The sequence below is a fragment of the Micromesistius poutassou genome, assembly GCF_964030765.1.
Source record: "Micromesistius poutassou genome assembly, chromosome: 4".
Lineage (NCBI taxonomy): Eukaryota > Metazoa > Chordata > Actinopteri > Gadiformes > Gadidae > Micromesistius > Micromesistius poutassou.
Window position 1 is genome coordinate 12249624 of NC_140274.1, and position 21715 is coordinate 12271338.

Consider the following 21715-nt stretch of genomic DNA (forward strand, 5'->3'; position numbering starts at 1 on the left):
TATTTAGACATACATACTCACAAGCATGTACATAACATTTCCTGCATTGGATCACGTGTGAATGGGTATAGCAAAAAATAAATATATATATATTTTTTTCCATCTATTTTTTCTAAGAAATAGCTGAAAATGAACATAAAAGATGAAGTTTACTTAGTTTCTGCCAAGTTCAAGGCACATTTGCACAATGATCTGGTCTCAGCAGATACCTTGACTCTGTTGGTTGTTATGTCATATTTGGAAGCTCAATCTGTAAATGTTTCCCAAAAAAATCTCACCAGAATTTTTCAAAATTTTCTTCCGGGTGGGGGGGGGGGGGCATGCCCCCAGACCCCCCTAGCGTTGCTAGGTTACCAACTTACAGCACCACTGCTACAAAAAAATTGTGCATGCACCGCCCAGGTACAACAAAATCCTTTCCCCCCGCTGCTGAAAAAAATCCTAGAGGAAACACTGGTATAGGGATCGATATTCCGGCCCAAGACCTAGTGACATTTACGTATAACTGCCAGAAAGCAGTGCCTGAAAGGTTATCCCAGTCATTTACCATGAACTAAGTGAACTAAGAGGTTTAGGTTAGTTCTGCCAGTGGGCTACACTATTTTCTCCATCTTTTACTGGCTTACTTTAAGGTAGCACTGTAGTGTAAATCTTACTTATCTATTTTTTTTTATTTTTATATTTGAATTGTCGTTTTTCAATTACAACACAAAGACACAAGGCTCATCAATTAGTGTGAAAAGGTTTAAAATATGCAGATATTAGGGATACATTCTGCTGGTGTGGTAACCTACTATTTTTCCTCATTGCAATGGCATCAGCTCAAGTAAGATCGTAAATTGTACTTGAGCTGAACTTTATTTTTCACGTAGAGCTAGTTTGGCACAAACAGTAAATGTAAAAGTGGCCTGAGAAATGCTTCAACAGTTAACATTTCAAAGTAAACCTTCCACCACTTCCTTCTCCTGCACCTCCCCTGCATGCCGGGGCTTTCCCTGACAATAACCGTCTCAGCCGTTCTAATCTAAAATGGCCACAAACACACTATTTAATAATAGTACATCTCCCTGCTGGGCCACTTCCATGGACCTTGGAGCTAATGAAGCCCCTCCAGCCACGTTGACTGCCATTGTCTTTAGCTGCTGTGCATGATTATCTGAGTGGAACTCTTGTCGGTGCTTTTGTGTTTTTATTATTACCAATAGGCGAGAAAGTGAACTGTACCGTTTAGTTGAAGTGGTTGTTGTAATCACAGCAAACGTCTGACATGTGGTTTCCTTCCTTTTCTCAGGCTCTGCAAAAGTTGGCGAGTCAGTACCTGAAGAGAGATTGGCCAGGAATCAACCCTGATGATCAGAGAACTGACTACAGGTTTGTGTTGGGTTCCCTCGCATGCCTTCTCTCTTACTTAAAATCGATCTGTTTCTCTGTCTTTTTCCTCTGTTTCTCTCCCTCTACGTTTCCTTCTACCCCCCTCTATCTGTCGGTCTGTGTCTGTCTCCCTTTCCTTCTGCCTGCTGTGTGTGTCTAACTATGTGGGTACATAGGCTCTCATAGGTACATGATTGCATGACGAGATATGACTGCAGGAACCTGTAATAATATTGTGTCATGGAATTTTGAACGCGTTTGAACGCGAATGTTTTCTCTCACACTCTCTCTCTCCCTTTTCCTCCCCTGATCTCTCTCCCGATCTCTCTCCTGATCTCTCTCGCTCTCGCCCTATCTCTGTCGCCCCCATGGTTGCAGGAATGTGTACGTGGTGTGGAGGTCCTACTTGGAGGGTACGGTGCAGGTGAGCCAGTCCAGACTCAACGTTTGCGACAACTACAAGGGTCAGGTCTCGGACCCAGCCAAGACCCTGCGGCTCTACAAGGAGCAGCAGCTCAAAAAGGTTGGTGCCTCCGACCATCCCAACACAGCAATACACCATCCTACAGCATGAAGCCGTCATGTAAGGGGTGCCCTTCAATCTAGGGTTTGGAACAGTTGACTGAGCGGACGACTTAGTGGCTCATCCTCTTGAGATCCTCACCCCACGTAGGCAAATACGTCTCATAGTGAACCTGGTTCGATTTTGTGGTAATTTGCTACAAGGCATTCCCTTTCCCTCAACCCACTTCCCTGTCCATCTTCCCTTTCCTCACTTTAAAAGGCAGAACATGGCCCAAAAAAACCTGGTTGACTTGGGATGTCGCCAGAATGAATTAAATGTCTGTGAAATTTTGTGCTGCATTCAATTGTTTCCTTAAAAAGTCGTAATGAAAATAGGATTTGATGCAAAAATACATTTGGTTCATCCCTAAAAACTGAAATCGGAGGCCACCACATACAAGTTATACCCCAAGCCTGAGAGATCCGACCAACAGTGCAAAATAAGGGACTCCAAACCCACTGGGATGTACCCCTTTACTGACTTCGGTCATCAGCTAATAATTCCAATGGACAAAATCAAAACCATATTAACATAATTTAACAGAAGGGTCAAAAAACCACAGTTGCCGACAGCAGAGCGCAGTGCTCTAATCGTTTCCCCCTCCCCCCATCAGACCATGGAGCAGCTGAACGGCATCCAGGCAGAACTGCAGGAGTCGGCGAAGGAGCTGGCCAAGGCCAAGAAGAAGTACTACGACTGTGAGCAGGTGGCTCACGCCGTGCGGGAGAAGGCCGACATAGAGGCCAAGTGAGTACCCCATCGCTGGCTCTGGTGCGTGGTGGGAGGTAGAGATCAGTGATGCGCAATTACGGTAGCTTCTCACCCTAATCCGCTTATTGCTGTAGCTACACCCGACCGCTACTCAAACTGGTGTTTGTTAACAGATGAATATTGCATTCGCGTCGGCTTCCCAACTCTCTATTATGAAATGATGTTTGCACGCCCCTCCTGCTGGCCATTCTCCCTTTTTTCTAAGGCTATAATAAAGTCTAAATGAAGGCTTTTCTTCAAAAATATTAAACCAATGAAATTAGTTCAGTGTATAACCTATTAGGCAACTATCAGGCTATTATATGATCAGTAGAGATGTCAGGGCAAGTTGAGTAAGAAGTTTTAGTTAAGGAGTTAAGGATTTGGGCTTCTCTGCCTTTTGTGATCGTTTAGGGTAGACAAGCGACATTCGTTTAGTCAATCGGTTCAGTGATCATCCCGTACGTACCTGGTAACAGTTAGCATTAGCACACTGATGGAAACTTCCCAGGTGTCAAAGCAGTAGCTCCGCAACTCAACTTAATACACCTTCCAGGTAAGGAAAACATTAATCTATTTACGTGTTTATATCTGGAATAAACAACGTTAAAATGGCAAATTCCAAACCCTGAGCAGTTACTGCAGCACTGTTTCGTTCCGAATCACCATTTCTTCCTCCACTGGGCTTTGAGCAGCGACCTTGTCATGGGAATTAAACTTTTTAATTTGGTTTATTCCAAATATACTGTACACACGTTTAATTGTGGAACTATGGCTCCTGGGATTTGACATCAGCGTGCTAATGCACCTCCATGGCAAAGATAATTGAGCCATAATAAAGCCCAAAACACAAATATAGATTTTCTTCCGCGATCAATTGGAAAATTTGTTACACTGTTCAATGTTTTTTTCTTTTTGATACTGGCCTTAAGGCAGCTGTTGTCAATGAGACAGTAAAACATTTAAATTCTTGGCTCGGCTTTACACCTATATTGATTGGTCAGTCAACTCAGTTTGTTTTTCTATCACAAAGTCAGTGCCCCAAAGAAATGACTGTATTACCTTGTGTGTGTGTGTGTGTGTGTGTGTGTGTGTGTGTGTGTGTGTGTGTGTGTGTGTGTGTGTGTGTGTGTGTGTGTGTGTGAAATCTTTTTCATTAGTGAGTGGAGTTGGGACATTAATCATTGTCACTGACACAGCACATACGCACACACACAGAAATACTAATGCATACACACATCGTCAAACTCATGCATTTACAGCAATTTCATTATCTTTTCATATTCCTCCTCATATTTACGTTAATGGAGACTCCATCTCTGTATTTGCATTATAAGTCATATGAAGTTACCACCCCTGCTTTGTCTTGAAAAAGAAAAATGGTCACTTTATACACCTGCAAACAATTAATTCACTCAGTCTACGGATGTGTGCATGTCCATAGGGGCAGTAGATTTATTGTAAATCATTGCTCATTGAATATTTCATTGGTGTTAGTGAGATGTCTGTCATCACTGACTCAATGTTGTGTCAGTCCACAGAGTGCGGGGATCTCTATATTGTCCACTCTAATACAACTATGATGTATTAGTTAAGTCTTTCTGCCTATTTTGATTGTCTTGAATCTTTTGAGCCGTTTTTGAGTCTTAAAAACCAACTTGTGTTACCAGGGATGATGATTGTTTGTTGTTCCTTTCTCTTCAGGTCCAAGTTGGGTTTGTTTCAGTCGCGAATTAGTTTACAGAAAGCGAGTGTGAAGGTAAACAAACACAAACAGACGCACACACACACTTTAACACACATGCAGACACACTGAATGAGGGACCACCACAGTGTGACATGCAGCCCTGTCTCCTTGTCTGCTTTGCTCCCCAGTTGAAAGCCAAAAGGAGTGACTGTAACTCCAAGGCAACCCAGGCCAGGAATGACTACTTGCTGACCCTGGCGGCTGCCAACGCCCACCATGACCGCTACTACCACACAGACCTGCTGTACGGCATACAGGTACGGACAGACACACAGACACAAGTCCACACGGCTCCTTTCCCCTGGCTAATGAGCCATAGAAGGGAAGATGTAGGAGCCGTATTGTCTCGCAAGGCAGAATGGTGTATGGCGAGGCTGGGTTTTCAGCTCTGCATTACCTGAAAGGTTACCGGTCACTCTTTATCAGCGCAATGGAGCAACTACAAATATGGTCAGTTAGGCTCTTGTGTCATTTACCAATGGCCCTCCCATATCTCATGTTCCCCTAATAGCACTGGAAAAATAGAAATAGTAACTATAGTGTGGGATATCTCTTTTTAGTTTAGTGGTTCGGACAGTCCAAGTGAATGCATTGCACAAATGAATCAATTTCACCAGCTCAGTTGATTTTCGTCAGGGTCTGAGGATGCAGCAGTAGGTCCTACTTTGATTTAAAGGTTGTTACAAGCCCACACACACTCACCCTGGAATGTGTCACACATTCTGTGTACCTTATACACCACACACCCTGGGATTCGGTAGTTGAGTTCTATAGTTGACACATTAATATCCCTCTCTCTCTGCTAATCTTGCCATATCTCTTTCACACTCGCTCTACGTCACACAAACACAAACACAAATCAGACTTAGGACCATGGAGTGAAACAGTGTCCCCTAATGAGCTGTAATTGCTTTCCTCTCATTGCGTCGTTTCAACCGACCGGGGTATTGGTTCCATCTCCATCACGTTCATATGTATCCTCGTATAATTAAATACATGCTTCACTTGGCCTTTTTGCCTCCCCGAATGAACACACAGATACAAGGCCACCTGTGCGCACACGCACACACACACACACACACACACACACACACACACGCACACACACACACACAATCTGCATTGGACGAGTACGTCTACTGAGTCAAACTCTTTAAAAACGCATGCCGGAAGAGTGTGAAAGAAAGGAAGAGAGATACACATGTCGTGTTTCTGTTTGTTCAGACCGGGAAAGAGCACCGCAATTCCACTTTTGGTTCTGTGTGGATTCTGTGATTAAATGGAACAGTGAAAAAAAGATAAAAAACAAGCTAACAGATGTCCATTTCACAAGACAACTGTTTGTGTCTATTTTGGCAAACTCACAAAAATTCCAGATACTTGCTTTATTTTTACCCACTTAATGTTATTACTCTCTGGTGTTTCTCTTTTTACCCACAAAACAACCTGTGTGTGTTTGTGTATATATATATATATATATAAATATATTTATGTGTCTTTGTGCGTGTATGTGTCTATAAACGTGTGTGTGTGTGTGTGTGTGTGTGTGTGTGTGTGTGTCTACCTTAGGACATTCCAAGTATTAGGCCATACTGAATAATTTATCAAATGTCTATGTGACAGAAGGATGGTACTGCAGGCTATTACACACACACACACACACACACGCACACGCACACACATACACACACATATTTAGGGACAACACTTGCGGCCAATCTGAGGAACAGATGAGCCAATCTGCTCATTTGTGTCTCTTCTCTGTCTGTCTGTCAGAGTTATCAGTCAGGGTTATAAGAGGTCTCTAGATAAACATTGGTGTCAACAAAAGACTGCAATACTTTGGACACACTCAGCAAGGCTGAGATCAACTGATTCCTAGTAGGCAGATGGTGACTGTGACCATGATGTCACACATGACATCATGATAACACTCATGACACACATGATGTCACTCATGACATCATCTCATGAAGTTCTCATGGGTGAATAACCCTTTTGCATTGAGACAGGAGGACAGAAGTGATGGAACGACGCTCTACGTCGCCCTCTGCTGTTGGCATGTGCCATTACATTTACTGTAAACCTTGTAAATCCTCTGCAGTAGGCGCGCGCACACACACACACACACACACACAGACTAGGTCTGCAAGCTATGAGGACAAGGGATGTTAAAAATGTGTCGACTCAACGATCGATTCTCGACTCTAAAAATAGAAATCGGAAAATCTTTTTTTAAATATATTTATGTATGTATAATGTATAAACTTCTTAAATGTCCTGTTAAAAATGTCTATCTTGTATATCTTTCTGTTTTCAAAATAACCAATTAAAAATTATAGCCGGAGATATGCTGCCCATAAGCGTAGTCAAGGGGAAGGGGTTCCGCGATCTGATCGCATTTCTCGAGCCAGATTTCACCATGCCATGTCGCCAAACTATGACTGCGGTTGGAGAAAATGTATAGCGAAGGAGCAGGCTCCGTGAGATCCTGTCCTTAGCTGCATTAAGCTATGTAGCTTATGAAATAATCAGGCCGTATAGAATGGCAAATTTTTAATAGTCTAACTTTCAAATCGATGGGAAAAAACATGAACTTACGAGTAGCGTATGTATGTGCGCGAGAATGGCAGTGTGTGTGGCAGCGAGTGAGTGGACGAGCGAGGAGAGCGAGCGGTAGCTTATGTCAGTCTAGTGAAGAAACGAACGAGTCCGGTTGTGTGAATAAAGTACCATCCTGTCAAGAATCGGTGGCCGCTTCATTCCGACCTATAAGCAGACCCACTGCCGGTCAAAGCACACAAAACACTAGAGACAGGGAACACGAGCTTGGCCCACTCTGCATTAATGTCGTTCAGATCGCATATGAGGACTTTGCAGGCTGTGGAGAAATGCAATCCTCCATAGCCATGGAGCGCTGTCATCACAGCGAGGGCATCTCGTCGCAGGCTTATAGTATCGATAAGAGGAGCAGTGTCAGCAGACTATTATTTAGACAGATTATTAGTAAATTTCAATCTGACAATTTGACCGGAGAGATACAAATTTGATAATAGCCGACAGAGTGGCAGCCTGCGTGCATGACAACACATACAACAAATTAAATTGTAAATTGACATGATTGTAAATGTTGCTCTATTGTAAATCCTGCTCTATGCTCTGTGATATTTTGTTTATCATCATCAAATGCATTATTGGTGTGCTTCTGAGTGCAACCTTTGCAATATGACGGGCGGGCCGCTGTCTTAAAGGAAAGCGCAGACCCTTTGAGCTCCGCAACTGCTGCAGCTGCGGGGCCAAAAAAAAACAAAAAAACGATGGATTTGTCGACTCGTGACTCTAACACGTCGACTCACAAAATACTGAGTCGTTAACATCCCTAATGAGGACAACATACGATACGAGAGAACAACATGGGATATGCAAAAATGTTTTTAAATATTGAGTGCAAAGTGTGCAAAGTTCAAACATTCTCAACCGATTGTCAAGACCTCATCAAGACTTCAATTCTTGAAGTAGTATTGTGAAAAAAACGTATACATATTTGACTAAAATGAATTATAAATAACATAGTAATATGGGTTAAATATAAGCTTCAACACCTGTATTTACTTTCATAAGAAAAATAATACCCCAAAAAAGAAAAAAAAAAAAGCACACAACATGTGTTGTTAGATTTGGCACATGTTTGTGTGTTTTTTTTAATTTTTCCATCAAACCATTTAAGACCTCTAAACAATATATTTCAGTGTATTTAATATATCCACCGATCTACACCCCCACCAAAATGGTACATTCCACACTGTGCACCGGAAACAACTCTTCAAACTAAAGGCACAATGGTAGCATCAGGCGAGGAGGAATAATGAGGAAGTACGTTTGTTATGGCTACAGTTTATTTTTCATTTAACATCTAACATCTCATTTAATGCAGACTGAACAATGAACTGACAATGAAAGGGGGGAAAAAAGGTGAATTCATCTGAACAATGTGATGGATTTTTAACTAAATATTATTATATTATACATTATATTATAATTATAATTATTATTAGTTATTATTATTATTATTATTATTATTATTATTATTATTATATATTTTACAATTATGGTAAAAATGACCGCAAGGTTAGTAGAGAAATGTACCAGTAGGCTGTGTGTTAAAAGTGAAAGTCGGACAGTGTAACAATATGTAGGGGCATAAGGGGCATAATGCGTAGTTTGATAATAGGAATATGTTTTCAGAAAACAGCCCTCACACAACAGCCCACACACACACACACACACACACACACACACACACACACACACACACACACACACAAAACATAAATTATATTTTTCTGTCTGCAAGGCCGCACCTATTGCGCTTTCCGGATAGTCATTGCACACGGCCACACGGCCACACACACACCCATACACACACACACACACACACACACACACACACACACACACACACACACACACACAATAACACATGCATACACAGAACATTCGAGAGTGATGCAGGGACTGGGGTCTGTTTCTGGATGCTGACTCACTCCATTTAAAAAGCTTTGTAAATGGATGAGCGCAGGGAGGAGTGGGAGGGAGAGAGGGAGGGAGGGAAGAAGGAGAGGATATGAGGGAATGGAGGGAGGAAGGTAATGAGAGCGTTGACATTTGCAGCAATCAACTGGCCTCCCGCCCCTAATGACTCCATTTCTGTGTAAACACGCCATTGTTTTTAGGCTTTGCAAAAGAAAAACAAGGACAGAGTGTGTGTGTGCGGGTGTGCTTACATGCGTGTGTGCATACTTGTGCTTGTTTAGCGAGTACTCGTCTCGATCTCCTCTCTTGGACCCGGACAGTGTGTGTGTGTGTGTTTAGATATCTCAGAGCATCAGGGGTCATCATGTGATCTGTTGAGGATATGGAATTTGATGCTCCTCCCCCTCCTCTGACAACCGAGAACAGGGCTTTCTAAACAACAACTTTCTATCCCTTCTGCACCACTTCCCCTGTTTGCTGATCCTTCCACTTTCTCACAACCACAGTGTGTGAAGTTTGTCATTGTGTAGCTCTCTTGTTTTCCCCCCCCTGCGCTTTCTTTGCTGTGCTTCCTTGTTTCTCGTCTGCAAGGCAGTGCACGACACGTTTCATTTCCAAAATGCACCTTTTTCAGGTCCCTTTTTCCCCTTCAGTTTGGCCCATTTGACTCTGCGTCGACCCATCTTTTTTCTGTCATCTTCATTTCTGTTCCTGTTCTTGGTTGTTTCGGATCTCTCCCTCGGATTAGAATGTCCTCCTGATGAAACGGAACAGAAATGAAGACTCCTCACCCTCCTCCTCTCCCTCCCCTTCCTTGGCCTCCTCCTCCTCCTCCCCCTCCTCCTTCAGTTTGTGTGACCTTTCCCATCATGCTCTCTCACTCACATTGAGTTGATGATTTTGCATCCCTTTTCTCTCTGTATCGAATTACCTTTCGCTCTCACTCTCTTCCTCTCTTCTAATTAGGTCTGCATCATAACGGTATACATGGACCCATACAGCAGTATACAGCATTGTTCAATGACGGTACATCATATGATAATATATAGTAAAGAGTGTGTGGGTGTGGGTTTCTTCTATCCAAAGTGAGTGTTAAATGCGTGTTCTTTAGGAGCAGGTCGGGCCTCTAATTGAGCGGATGCCTATATCTGCGTTGTGGACATTGGGGTTTGGATCCAGAACTTTGGATCCAGAACTTTGGATCCAGAGCTAGGTCCACGGCCACTAAGTACTGCGTGATGTGTCCCTGCTCCTCCAGGCTCTGGATGGGGGGGTCTTCGAGCACGTGAAGGACTACCTGGTGGCTCTGTGTCGCACCGAGCTGGAGACCTTCACGGCCACACACAACACCTACCAGTTCCTCCTGGACAAGTCCACCAGGGTCAGCACAGTCCTCCGGTCTCCCAACAAAACATCTCTGCTTTTAATCTTGGTGTTCATTGTCTTATGAAGGGAATAGTGTTCAATATGTTCATTTAGTTTTAAAATGCTTGCCAATTATTTTCAACAAGCAGCAGGAAACGGACAGACTTCAGACGGGACTTAACCCTGATGTGGCTTGCAATGCGATTTAATATGTTATTAACTGCATTTAGTTGCATTGCCTTGATTTGTTTATTAAATGCCTGTTTGTTGTGTGTGGACAGATGCGCATTGTGGATTACATCCAGGCAGATCTGTTTGTTTCTATATTTGCAGTGTCATATAATGTACCAAAGTGTGTGTGTGTGTGTGTGTGTGTGTGTGATCCTCAGGTAATACAGGAGTTCAACCAGCAATTATTCATGCAGGAGAACCCTGTGTTTCACAAAGCACATGACTTCCAGTTCCAGCCCAGCGACTGTGACATAGTAAGATACACACACACACACACACACACACACACACACACACACACACACACACACACACACACACTCAGGCACTCTTGTTTACACAAGATGGCACAGACCTGCAGTTAGACTTTAAGAACATTCAAAGTTTTTTAATAACAATCATATAAGCATTACCAAACTGACAGACACACAGACACATACTCACACAGACACAAACACACACACACACACACACACACACACACACATACAGTAGATCAGTAGGTCTCTCATCTTGACGTCATGCAAAGCCTTCAGCCTCCTTCTGCTCCAGATGCAATGCTGTGTGTCACGTTCTCCTCGAGATTCCTTCATTAAGGTTAATCTCTGTTGAACCCTGTAGGAGCATTCAGAGAGTGCAGTCTTGTAAACATAAACAGCATCCGTCCAGCTCTTGGAAGTTAGGCCAAAGCCATTCAATCATTCTGAATATCAAGAGACAACAGACATTCCTTCGTATTCAGGCCTTCGTCAGAGCTCTCCCAGTGGTGTGAACCCTGCTCTGTGGAGAACACGACTGCAGCATGAACTCATGTCTCGTAAAAGAGATCCTAGATGGATCTGGAACCCTTGTGTGCCCTCTGGGGGTTCTGTCTTTGTAGAAGGGCCAGCTTGTTTGTAAGAACATTTGAAGCTGAGCTCATGGTGCATTTTATTTATGGTTCTTCTGTAAACGTTAACAGAAATAAATGAGCAGAATTGATCGAGATGTTTGTGATCACTAAGAAACGGTGGATGCCAAGTGGTTCCATACCTCAGGGAGAGGCTGAGGTTATTGCTGAGGACAGAGAACTAATTAAAAGCACATCTCTCTGTAGACCTACACCTCGCTCTCTCTCCCTACGCTTTGCTTTCTGTCTTTCTTTCTTACTTTGGTTACACATTGAGTTCTATATTTTCTCTCTTCTTTTGTTATTTCCTGATTTCTTTCTTTCTTAATTTCTTTCTTTCGGTCTTTATTAAGATAATTCTTTCTATCATCCTATCTTTCTACCCGTCTTTCTCCCTATCTTTCTGCCTTTGTGACTTTTTTCCCCTCAATACAATAATGTGTGCTTTCTTTCCTTCCTAATGTCTTCCTGAACTTCTCCAGTCTTTCTGCTAACCCTTTCCCCTAATTTTTTTCCACTAACCCTCCTTGTGTTTGTGCGCGTGTGTGTGTGTTTGCAATGGTGGCCTTGGGTGTGTGAATTCCCTGCTGCTTGTCTGTGTGTGTGTGTGTGTGTGTGTGTGTGTGTGTGTGTGTGTGTGTGTGTGTGTGTGTGTGTGTGTGTGTGTGTGTGTGTGTGTGTGTGTGTGTGTGTGATTGCACCTATGTGTGTGTGCCAGACTCTGAGCTCGGTGCCGCAGTTGGTGGACATTGAGCCTTCGCCGGTCAGTGCCATGAGAATGACCCTGGCACAGGTAGTGCTAACGGCTCTGTTAACCTTTTACCTTTACCCTGTCACCCCAAAGTGAACCCATGCTTATGTATTTATTAAAACACTCGCCAACTGCAAGAAAAGGCACGTTCTAAGTGGTTGTTGTCCAGAACAACTTGCTGGGGATTTTCACTCCAGCCTATGTTGCCTTCATACTTGTGTGTGTGTGTGTGTGTGTGTGTCCAAACCAACAGACACCACATTATGTGTGTATGTGTGTAAGTGTACTGGGTTGTGTCCACACCCACGACACACCCACTGGCACCACATACAAGCTGTTTGTTTTTTTATTATTGGATGCAACAATGTGCAAAATCCTGAACATATCATTCTCATTCTCTAGGCCATATTCAAAATCACTTTTACACAAACCCAATCACACTCACTGATCATGGTTAAATAACATTTAAACATTGTGTTCCACAATGCATATGCATGAAAAATCTTTTCTTTTGCCTTTTGCATTCGTTGTCATTTGTGGCCATCTGAATGTTAAACACACAATGGAAATCACCAACCACTCAACCCTTGCAGTGAAATCGAATATGTCCGCTGCCCCTAAAACCTGTGTAATCAAGGGGTTGGATTAACCTATATGACAGTGCTGTGTTTGCATGTACATGTATAATATATGCATGCATATTGTATACTTATTTACTTGAACAAACATTTTCTGCCATCTATTATTGATGCCAACTCCGTCCATGGTACGTTGGTTCTGAAGCAAATCTGAGCCTTTGTGCTTCATGCCTCCCCACCCAACAGTGCCTTGCATGGCCATAATTAAGCTGCAAATCTCCTGTGTAATGCTCTCCGTTTCACACCTATACTCGTTCAAGGTTGATGCCCCGCTGTTTCCGAAGCAGCACATCGTTAAAATACATGCTGTGCATGGGAAACTTGACAGCAATTAAAATAACTGTATGTATGCTTAGGTTGTTTACCGCCCTCATTCTCAGATCATGTATATTTCAAATTTTCTAAGCCCAAAGGTGACGTAGGTCGTGTCTCTGATGTCACACTTCTTCACCATGTACACATCTACATCTTATCTCTTAGCTTAGCTTAGATGGATGCCCCGTTGAAATGATTGAATGATGTGTAGCAGTTGTCTTGGAAACACTGGTTAACCATTTAAGACTGCTGACCAGGTCACTCCAATGTCGTCGATAAATTAACAGAACAGAGAAAACCTCACCAAAAAAAAGGTGTAATCTTGAATTCTGGTTTTCAGTCAGTCAACATGGCATAAATGCCAACATAGGAACCAAAGAGACAACTTGAAATTTATAAAATATGTCCTATGTCATTTCCTAACCACTTTTCCTTTACCTCAGTGGAAAACGTCATGAGGTCAAGGAAAAATGTGAAGGAGATTTCATAAATACTTGAAAAGAGCCTCGGCACTGAGAGAATCCGACTGTACTTACACTAGACTACGTCATTTGTGACAAAGGAAGCTGGCATGTTGATCGTGTGTATTTGTTAACAGCCCAATGGTCAAAGTTAATTCAGGCCATCTCCCTTAATCTTTCGTAAAGGATGGTCCAGGGCAACCTATAGGAGATAAGCTAAAGGAGAAAAGAAAGGAAAAATTAAGTGCTTATCCTTAGAATTTAGAGAATTGGACCAGCACTTAAGGCCAATGTGCACCAGATATGACACAGGTCCGGTACGGAAGCCGTGTGTGTGCTGGAGCAGACTGGCACCCCTGTCAATCAGAGCTCCTATGCCCACCGGGTGCAGATACGGCATGGTTTTCCATGCAAGCCCTTGGAACGTGCAGGGCAATTCCTGATGTTCCGTTCTTTTCACACATCTGGTCCATATTTGCCGGATCTGCTTGCATCTTGACAAGCGTGGGAATGTACTTTGTTGACTTGTGATACAAGGCAGAACAGAACTTCCCCGAGGTAGTACGTTGAATTCCGTAGTTCGGGAGCCGCACCACTTCCGTTCCCTGGCCATTCCTCTCTCGTGCCGGAAGCGGTGCACATTGGCCTTTATCATGGCTGCCACTTAGATAACTTCGATATCATTTAACTCAGTTAGGAACCTTCCCAAGCAAAAAGGTCTATTGGTCGTTGGGACCTGAGGACAGACATTGTTTCAGCACTTTGCCCCGTAATGAAAGCCACATGCTTTTGAAAAGAAACAAATTATTTTTTTTTGCTAAGCCATGAAAATCTGTCGCATTATGTGTCGGCACAGCACAAAAACATGCACACGTGTACACACACAAACACATGCATGCACACACATACACACAAACACATACGCATTGCTATCTCATACATTATTAGCGGGGGCCTTACTCATGTCACTCTTGGTTACTGTCGTATGTGTGGTTTTATTGTCGCATCACTGGTGCCAAGGCAACCACAATGGGTTTGAGCGAGACAAGCAGTGTTCATTATGGGACGTGTGGGGAAATGTAAATCTCTCACACTTTCTATTTCTAGATCAATCGACAGCTTTTCCCGTCACACACCTTTTTTTGTGAGCTAACAACCTCCCTGTGTGCGTGTCTTTCTGTTTGTGTGTGTGTGTGTGTGTATGCATGTCTTTGTGTGTGTGTGTGTGTGTATGTGTGTCTGTGTCTGTGTCTGTGTGTATGTGTGTGGGGGTGTTTGTGTGTGCATGTGTTTGTGTGTGTGTGTCTCTTTGTCTGTGTCTGTTTTTGTCTGTGTGTGTGTGTGTGTGTGTGTGTGTGTGTGTGTGTGTGTGTGTGTGTGTGTGTGTGTGTGTGTTTAGAGCCGGCAATTGGAGTCTGAAACGGGGACGACGGAGGAGCACAGCCTGAATAAGGAAGCCAGGAAATGGGCGACACGAGCAGCGAGGGAGCACAAGAACATCATCCACTACAAGAGAGTGAGCTCCCAACACACACACACACGCATTTATGACAACACAAATACACACACCCATGTGCCTTTTCTCCAATTGTCATTCTGTTCACTCCTGTATATTTCTGTGTCTGTCTGTCTGTGTGTGTGTGTGTGTGTGTGTGTGTGTGTGTGTGTGTGTGTGTGCTTGCATGTGTGTGTGTCTGTGTGTTTGCCTGCGAATCCTCAGTCCCTGGAGGAGTGTGAGAGCCACGGCCTGCCCTCCACCGAGCAGGGCAGACTGGACCTGGAGCTGAAGATAGAAGACACCAAAGAATGCATACGGAAAGCTGAGGTGTGTGTGTGTGTGTGTGTGTGTGTGTGTGTGTGTGTGTGTGCAAGTCAATCCAATCTCCCCTATATTTTGGATGTCACCTTTTTGTAGCAATGGACATTTTTGAACAATGTACCTGTTGCAACTGGCAATCAACACAAATCATAGTGGTCGCAGCGTTCAGTGATGCACTTCATGAACCAAAACCCCCATCAGATATTTCAACCGCAACACGCAAGATAAAAGAGCTCAGTTTGATCCGTATCCACCACACCCCACATGTTGATCTGTGTTGTTCTTCCACCTCTGCCCACGGTCTGGGCTGTGTGACTAAATGTTTGGTTGATATTCACAATACAAACAATTGTGCAGAGTCTGCCTCCACGACACTAGCTTTAGTGCCCTCCAAATATGTGACTCAATGCACAAACACTGTGCTCTGTGTTTTTGTCAAGCCACCGAAAGTCACCATTTTCTGAATGGGATTCTGAGCAAAAACCTTTTCTTGGACATTCAAATATGTGCTAAAAAATACGTTCTCAAATACAAGGATTACAGAAAATACCATACGACTTATTGAGATTTTGTATTTTTCATCTTTCTATAATCTTTAAAAGAGATTAGTAAATTTGCAGTGTCAATGGAGTTGATTTAATGGAGTTTATTAAATGAGCACACTCATTTCTCTCTCTATGTCTATCTTTGCCTTTCTCCTCTGTTTCACTCTTACAGTCGGTCCGTCTCCCCTCTGGCTACCTTGCTTCATCGTTCTCTCCCTCACCTCCGTGCTGCAACTCCCTGTCTGCATGCTAGCCAGAGAAATCTATTATCACATTGATCGTCTCCAATACAGCCTGTCTGCCGGGGAAAGGGGATTAACGCATCACCCCTCGTTGCCTTGCTCACCTACTCTCTCCACCCTCTGTTACAACAACGCAAACACCCCCCTCAACCCCTCTATTCCTTCTTTTTCCCCCTTCTGAACAGTGATGTTGTATTGGCATCAGCTCCCTCCTGTCTCTCTGTCCTCTAGACTACTGAGATACCCTTACCTCATTCTGACGCTCCTCCTCCTCCCCCCTCCCTCCTCCTTCTTATTGGCTAGGCCTCTCGAGCAGTTGTCATCCACATATCGAAGACAAGTCGCCCCCTGCTGTCTGTTTTGGATATTGTCGTAGTGATAGAGATACAGTGCTCGATTTCCCCACTGTTTTGAGGCATTTTCGTTAGTGGATTTTTCTTTTTCTTTTTTTTTGGAACGATATACTCCTTTCCACAATGTCATAGTATGACAATGTGGTCTTAGTCATTTAAACCACATCTGGATAGCTTGACGATATATATAGCATCTTGTGCTTTGTTATTGTTTTTGGGCAGCGGTTTGGTGTGTTGTTGACGCTGGTATTCACTGTTTTGCTGGCTCATTCTTCGTCAAACTCTTTATCCTCGGGACATCTCCTATTTTCTTGGGCCCCCATTGGCTGGACAGGAGGACGCTGATGCATATTTAATGGCTCCATTAGTCACAAATTGAGTCGTTTTACAAAATGTTTTATTAGGAAAACAAAAAAGAGTATATGAAGGACCCTATCAGTCATTATGATATGATATGAGCTTATGTAACCTTTGCTTTACTTTCTCTCTGCTTCACAAGACTCATGGTACCCAGTTCACTGTGTGCAATTATAAATAATATTTAGAATAGAGAATATAGTGACTGAGTTTGTTAAATTATGAAAGGCATTTGCTATCACCCTAGGCTTTGGGTTCACATTAAAAAGTCAGTCCCCCTACCCCTCTGTCTTGTGAGATAAAATGTGGCTTTGTCTCGGACAAAGCCACATTATAATTTCAGTACGAAGATGACTCTAAACGATTTACTCATTTGCAGGTAGTGTCACAGGTTGTACTGATTCAGAAAGGGCCAAAAGTCACTGACTACAACTGGATACAACAGTGGAGGGTCAGGACCTGGGAGAGGTCTCCTATCTCTGCCATTAAACACGATGAGGCCTTGATTTTCCTTTGACCAACCAATACGATCAGGGATTGAGGAAGTAGCAGTACATGGCCTGGAGCAAAGGGTTCTTGTCGAGCGATAACTTGACACATCCCAAATAAGGAGTTTCTGCATTACATTTAAGAGCGCTTCTGGGGTTTCAACTAGGGTTGGCCGTCTGCCTATCTGATCTATCCATGCTGATTTTCATCAGAGAGGACTCCCTAGGACTTAAATTATATTTGTCCTTGTGATGCTTGCCTCATTTTCTGCCTCATCACACACTTGATCTCTTTAGCGCTCGGTTTCTCTCACTGCTTTCTCACTCTCTTTCTCCTCCTCTCTTTCTGTCTCTCTCTCTCTACCACTCTCTCCCTCTCTGTTTGCATCCCTCTTTTTCTCTCTCTCCCACTCTGTGTGTGCCTCTCTCTCCCTCTGTTTGCATCCCTCTTTCTCTCTCTCTCCCACTCTGTGTGTGCCTCTCTCCCTCTCTGTTTGCATCCCTCTTTCTCTCTCTCTCTCTCTCTCTCTCTCTCTCTCTCTCTCTCTCACTCTGTGTGTGCCTCTTTCTCCCTCTCTGTCCCTCTCTGACTATCCTGAGATATTAAGCTTTTTTATTGTGTTTTGGGAAAGGGTGATATTGCGTCTGGGAGAATTTGGTTTCATAGCAACATTCAATTAATTTTATAGTGTCAATTTTCATGATCATGTCTTTATCTGTAATACTTTACAGATCTCAATTTTGTGTAATCTATATTGAATTCTTATCCTCTAGAAATCCTTATGTCATTGATTTGATTCAGAACCATGAGTCCCAAAAATATTTACACAATTGAAAATCTTCTTTTACATTTGATGAAATCCAAGTCCATCTATGCACATACACATCCGGGCACACTTGGATTGAAACCCATAAACAACTGGAATTAGGTCTGGTACTCAACCATAGACAGAACAGTGCAGTATATTCCATGCATAGCTGGTCAAAGTGTGCTATTACGCTCATTATTGAGATACATTGATTCCTCTGAATATTCCTCTGTCTCCTCTCTGATTCATGACACTGCGCCTTCCGGTCTCAACAAAGCAAACCAGCGGGGAATTCTGATTGATTGGCTCTTAATGTCTCTGGCACATCCCCCACATCTCTATAAGGCTGAAGACAATTTGTACAATTTCTCACCCGTCACATTGTCAACAGAGTATGTTAACAACCCCCCTAGCCACAGTTTTATTCAGGGCTTGTGCCTTCCTGGGCTCTGTGCAGTTTGTGGAAGTACAAGGTAGACAGAGGTTCCATCTGACAGGCAGGCCCGGGGAGTGTTGGCTGGCTGTTTAGCTGTGATAAGTGTATGACTGGCAGGCTAGCAGTCCCTGAGCATTGTGCCTGTGAGTGTGTGTTGTGTGTGTGCATGTCCGCGTGCGTGTTCACGTGTGTGTGCCTGTGTGTGTGTCCCTCTGCAGTCCTGCTGCTCTGTCAGCACAACGGAATTAAATAATAATGAATGATTTGGTGGGGGGACTAGGCAAAGGAGCGAAGCTAAATATACATCAGACTCTAGAGACACCGTCTGTGCTGCTCAGCACGTTATTATAATCATTGTCATAATGATTATGACTTTACCTTCATTGTTGCTGTTAAGTGGAAAAGTGCTCCATAGGTGAATCGTTGGAGGAACAAAAGAGGCTCAAATGAATCGAAGCAAATCTAGATCTAGATTCAAATGTTTTCTTTTGGTCTTTCCATTATAAAGCCCATGTTCAATTTACAACAGATTGTTTTTATGTGATTTATGATTACAATAAAAGGGCACTGATATCGTAATAATAATGTGTTCACATCTGCATCACATATGTTCAGAGTATACTGATGAGGCTACTTGTCCCCATGCCCAATGGTGGAGGTGGTATCTATAACAGTCTTATGTAAAACAGTCTTACCAGAGTCACCTATTCATATTTCAACCGGAGTGAATTGGAAAATCGACATTACGTAAACTTCCTAGACCACTTTAACAAGGTGCCTGGGGCCTGCTAGGCCGGGAGATGTTGTCATATGGTATTTTTAATAACACTTAGTAGCACAATAGTGACTTGTCTGCTGCAGTGTTGTTACCGTCACTGTGTTGTGGTCTGCGGTCCGCTGTTGCTGGGAATACAGAGCCAAGCGACCTTATTTATTCATTCTCCCTGCCTTTATTTTCCCAGACCATCAAATTGAAAGCTGAGGCGCGCTTGGACCTGTTACGACAAGTGGGCGTTTCCGTGGATACCTGGCTGAAGAGTGCCATGAACCAGGTGTGTATGTGTGAACAAATTGGAAGCGCTCAGTTTGTTCATGTCGTGGGCGTGTCTGTGTCTGTGTGTGTAAGTGTGAGAGATTGCCGGATTGATTTAGTTTGTACTTGCATGTATCCCCCCCATCTGCATGCGAACACGGGTAGGAATAGCATGGATTTGTCTGTACTTTATCTTTTTGCGCGTATATGTCTTTGTGTGTGTTTGTGTATGTGTTTGTGTGTGTGTGTAGAAGCCCCTCACACCCTCACTCTCTCTCTCTGCATGGCCCCAGGTAATGGAGGAGCTGGAGAATGAACGCTGGGCTAACTACAATTCCATTGATCCCTCACTCTCGGTGAGACCCCGCCCCTCACCTCACCTGGGTTACCAATTGATCAGAAAACCGCAAACCCTCAATAGACGCTCATAGGACTTTATGTGGTAATCGACTATGAAGCCGACCCACCCCAATCTGAAACGCCAAATCTCAACTGAGCAGCCACCGGAAACAGAAAGAAACCACGTCATTCAAACACAAAACAAGTTCAAAACACAGAAAGAAATTCACCAATTACTGACACAGCTTTATTTGGAAAGTGGAGACTGTAGGTTACAAATTTGAAAGAGTTCAGCCATGCATGGGAGCTAGCATTGAGCTGTGAGGGAATATTTACACACAAACAAAGCGGTGTGCCACCGTTTCATGGAACCATTACTTTAGGTTCCCACACATTGTCCCTGTTTTGCTCGTGAGATGCCGCTATCGTTGAGCTTGTGTTCTAGTTGCCTTAATGACATGGTGTGGGGTGAACCTAAGAGCAAGTCGGCTCTACTGCCCCTCAAAAACTTCCTCCTCAATCATTTAAATTGCCAGCTAATTGCAGCCGTGGCCTGTGACCCAGTCATTCATTACAGCAGATAGGCCTGTAGCTTCATACTTCCTCATAACATAACCGTGTCCACAGCCTATCCAGACCGTGACCCCTTTTGACTGAGAACCATAGTCTTATTAGAGAGTACACTTGAGTCTTTTGTCCTTTTTAATCGTGCATTTCAACATGGGTGAGTAGTTGAATATGAGCTTAGATTTTACAGGACTATAACGGGAGGATGGTCTGCGACCAAAACCAACATTGTCTGTTCACACAACATGGAGGCCACTTTTCAGCAGCTTGAGACAAAACCACCAGGAGGCAGAGACGGAGAGGGACGAACCTTCCTCTTGCACGAATGAACACATATTTAGAATGTGTGTGAGTAACCGAAGGAGGAACGGGTGTGAAGGATTAAAGCAGAGAGAGAGAAGGGGAGAGAGAGGGAGATCACTGGGGAATGGAGAGATGGAAATGGAAGAGAGAAGGAGAGTTAGTGGTGGTTACTGATGAGGGGTGTGTGAACAGAGGATGATGGAGAAGAGGGAAAGGAGATGGTGAGAGTGCGGGGGCGGGGGAGAGCTAGGGGGTGTTAGATCAGAGTTAAAATTGGACGCCAAGGTGAGAAAGATGGGGAGAGAGAGTGAGAGAGAGAGAGAGGGGGGGGGGGGGGGGACTGTGAATGCAGAGCATGGAGGTGTCCAATAAAGACAAGGGACTCATGCGGGAGGGGAGCGGGTGGGAATAGTAACCCGGGATGGATCGATGGAGCACTGGATGGGATGGGATGGGAGGGAGAGACGCTGGGACGACAGGAAACACAACGAGGAGAGTGAATAATGTCTCCACTACGGCCCTGTTCTCCGCCTTGACTCAACTTTATTAACACTGAAATACGGCGGGCCGCAGATAACCCTGGGGTCCCCGAGGTCTTAACCGGGGTGTTTGTGGACCTCTCTTAGACCATGGTCATAAAATAAAAACTGTAGTCTGGATCTCTGTTCATGTCCCTTAAAAAAACACTGGGAAGCGCAACAGCTGAAGGGTCTCTGATAAGGTCGAGTCGCTGATTTAATGGCTGTTTTTGAGTGGTGTGTACACCTCAGATTGGTGGGTAAATAGGAGTAGAAAGCCTTTGTCATTT

At 43.6% G+C, this 21715-nt stretch overlaps 1 protein-coding gene across 1 annotated transcript in view; it reads left to right on the forward strand.

Moving 5' to 3' along the window:
- Nucleotides 1-21715, forward strand: part of fchsd2 (FCH and double SH3 domains 2) — a 52410-nt gene that overhangs the window by 22579 nt on the left and 8116 nt on the right. The window contains exons 4-14 of the mRNA XM_084467500.1: nt 1292-1371; nt 1750-1894; nt 2550-2683; nt 4391-4445; nt 4562-4690; nt 10225-10347; nt 10721-10816; nt 15016-15132; nt 15337-15441; nt 19628-19717; nt 19992-20054. Coding sequence (XP_084323626.1) covers nt 1292-1371; nt 1750-1894; nt 2550-2683; nt 4391-4445; nt 4562-4690; nt 10225-10347; nt 10721-10816; nt 15016-15132; nt 15337-15441; nt 19628-19717; nt 19992-20054 — 1137 coding nt within the window. The remainder of the gene's footprint in view (nt 1-1291; nt 1372-1749; nt 1895-2549; nt 2684-4390; nt 4446-4561; nt 4691-10224; nt 10348-10720; nt 10817-15015; nt 15133-15336; nt 15442-19627; nt 19718-19991; nt 20055-21715) is intronic.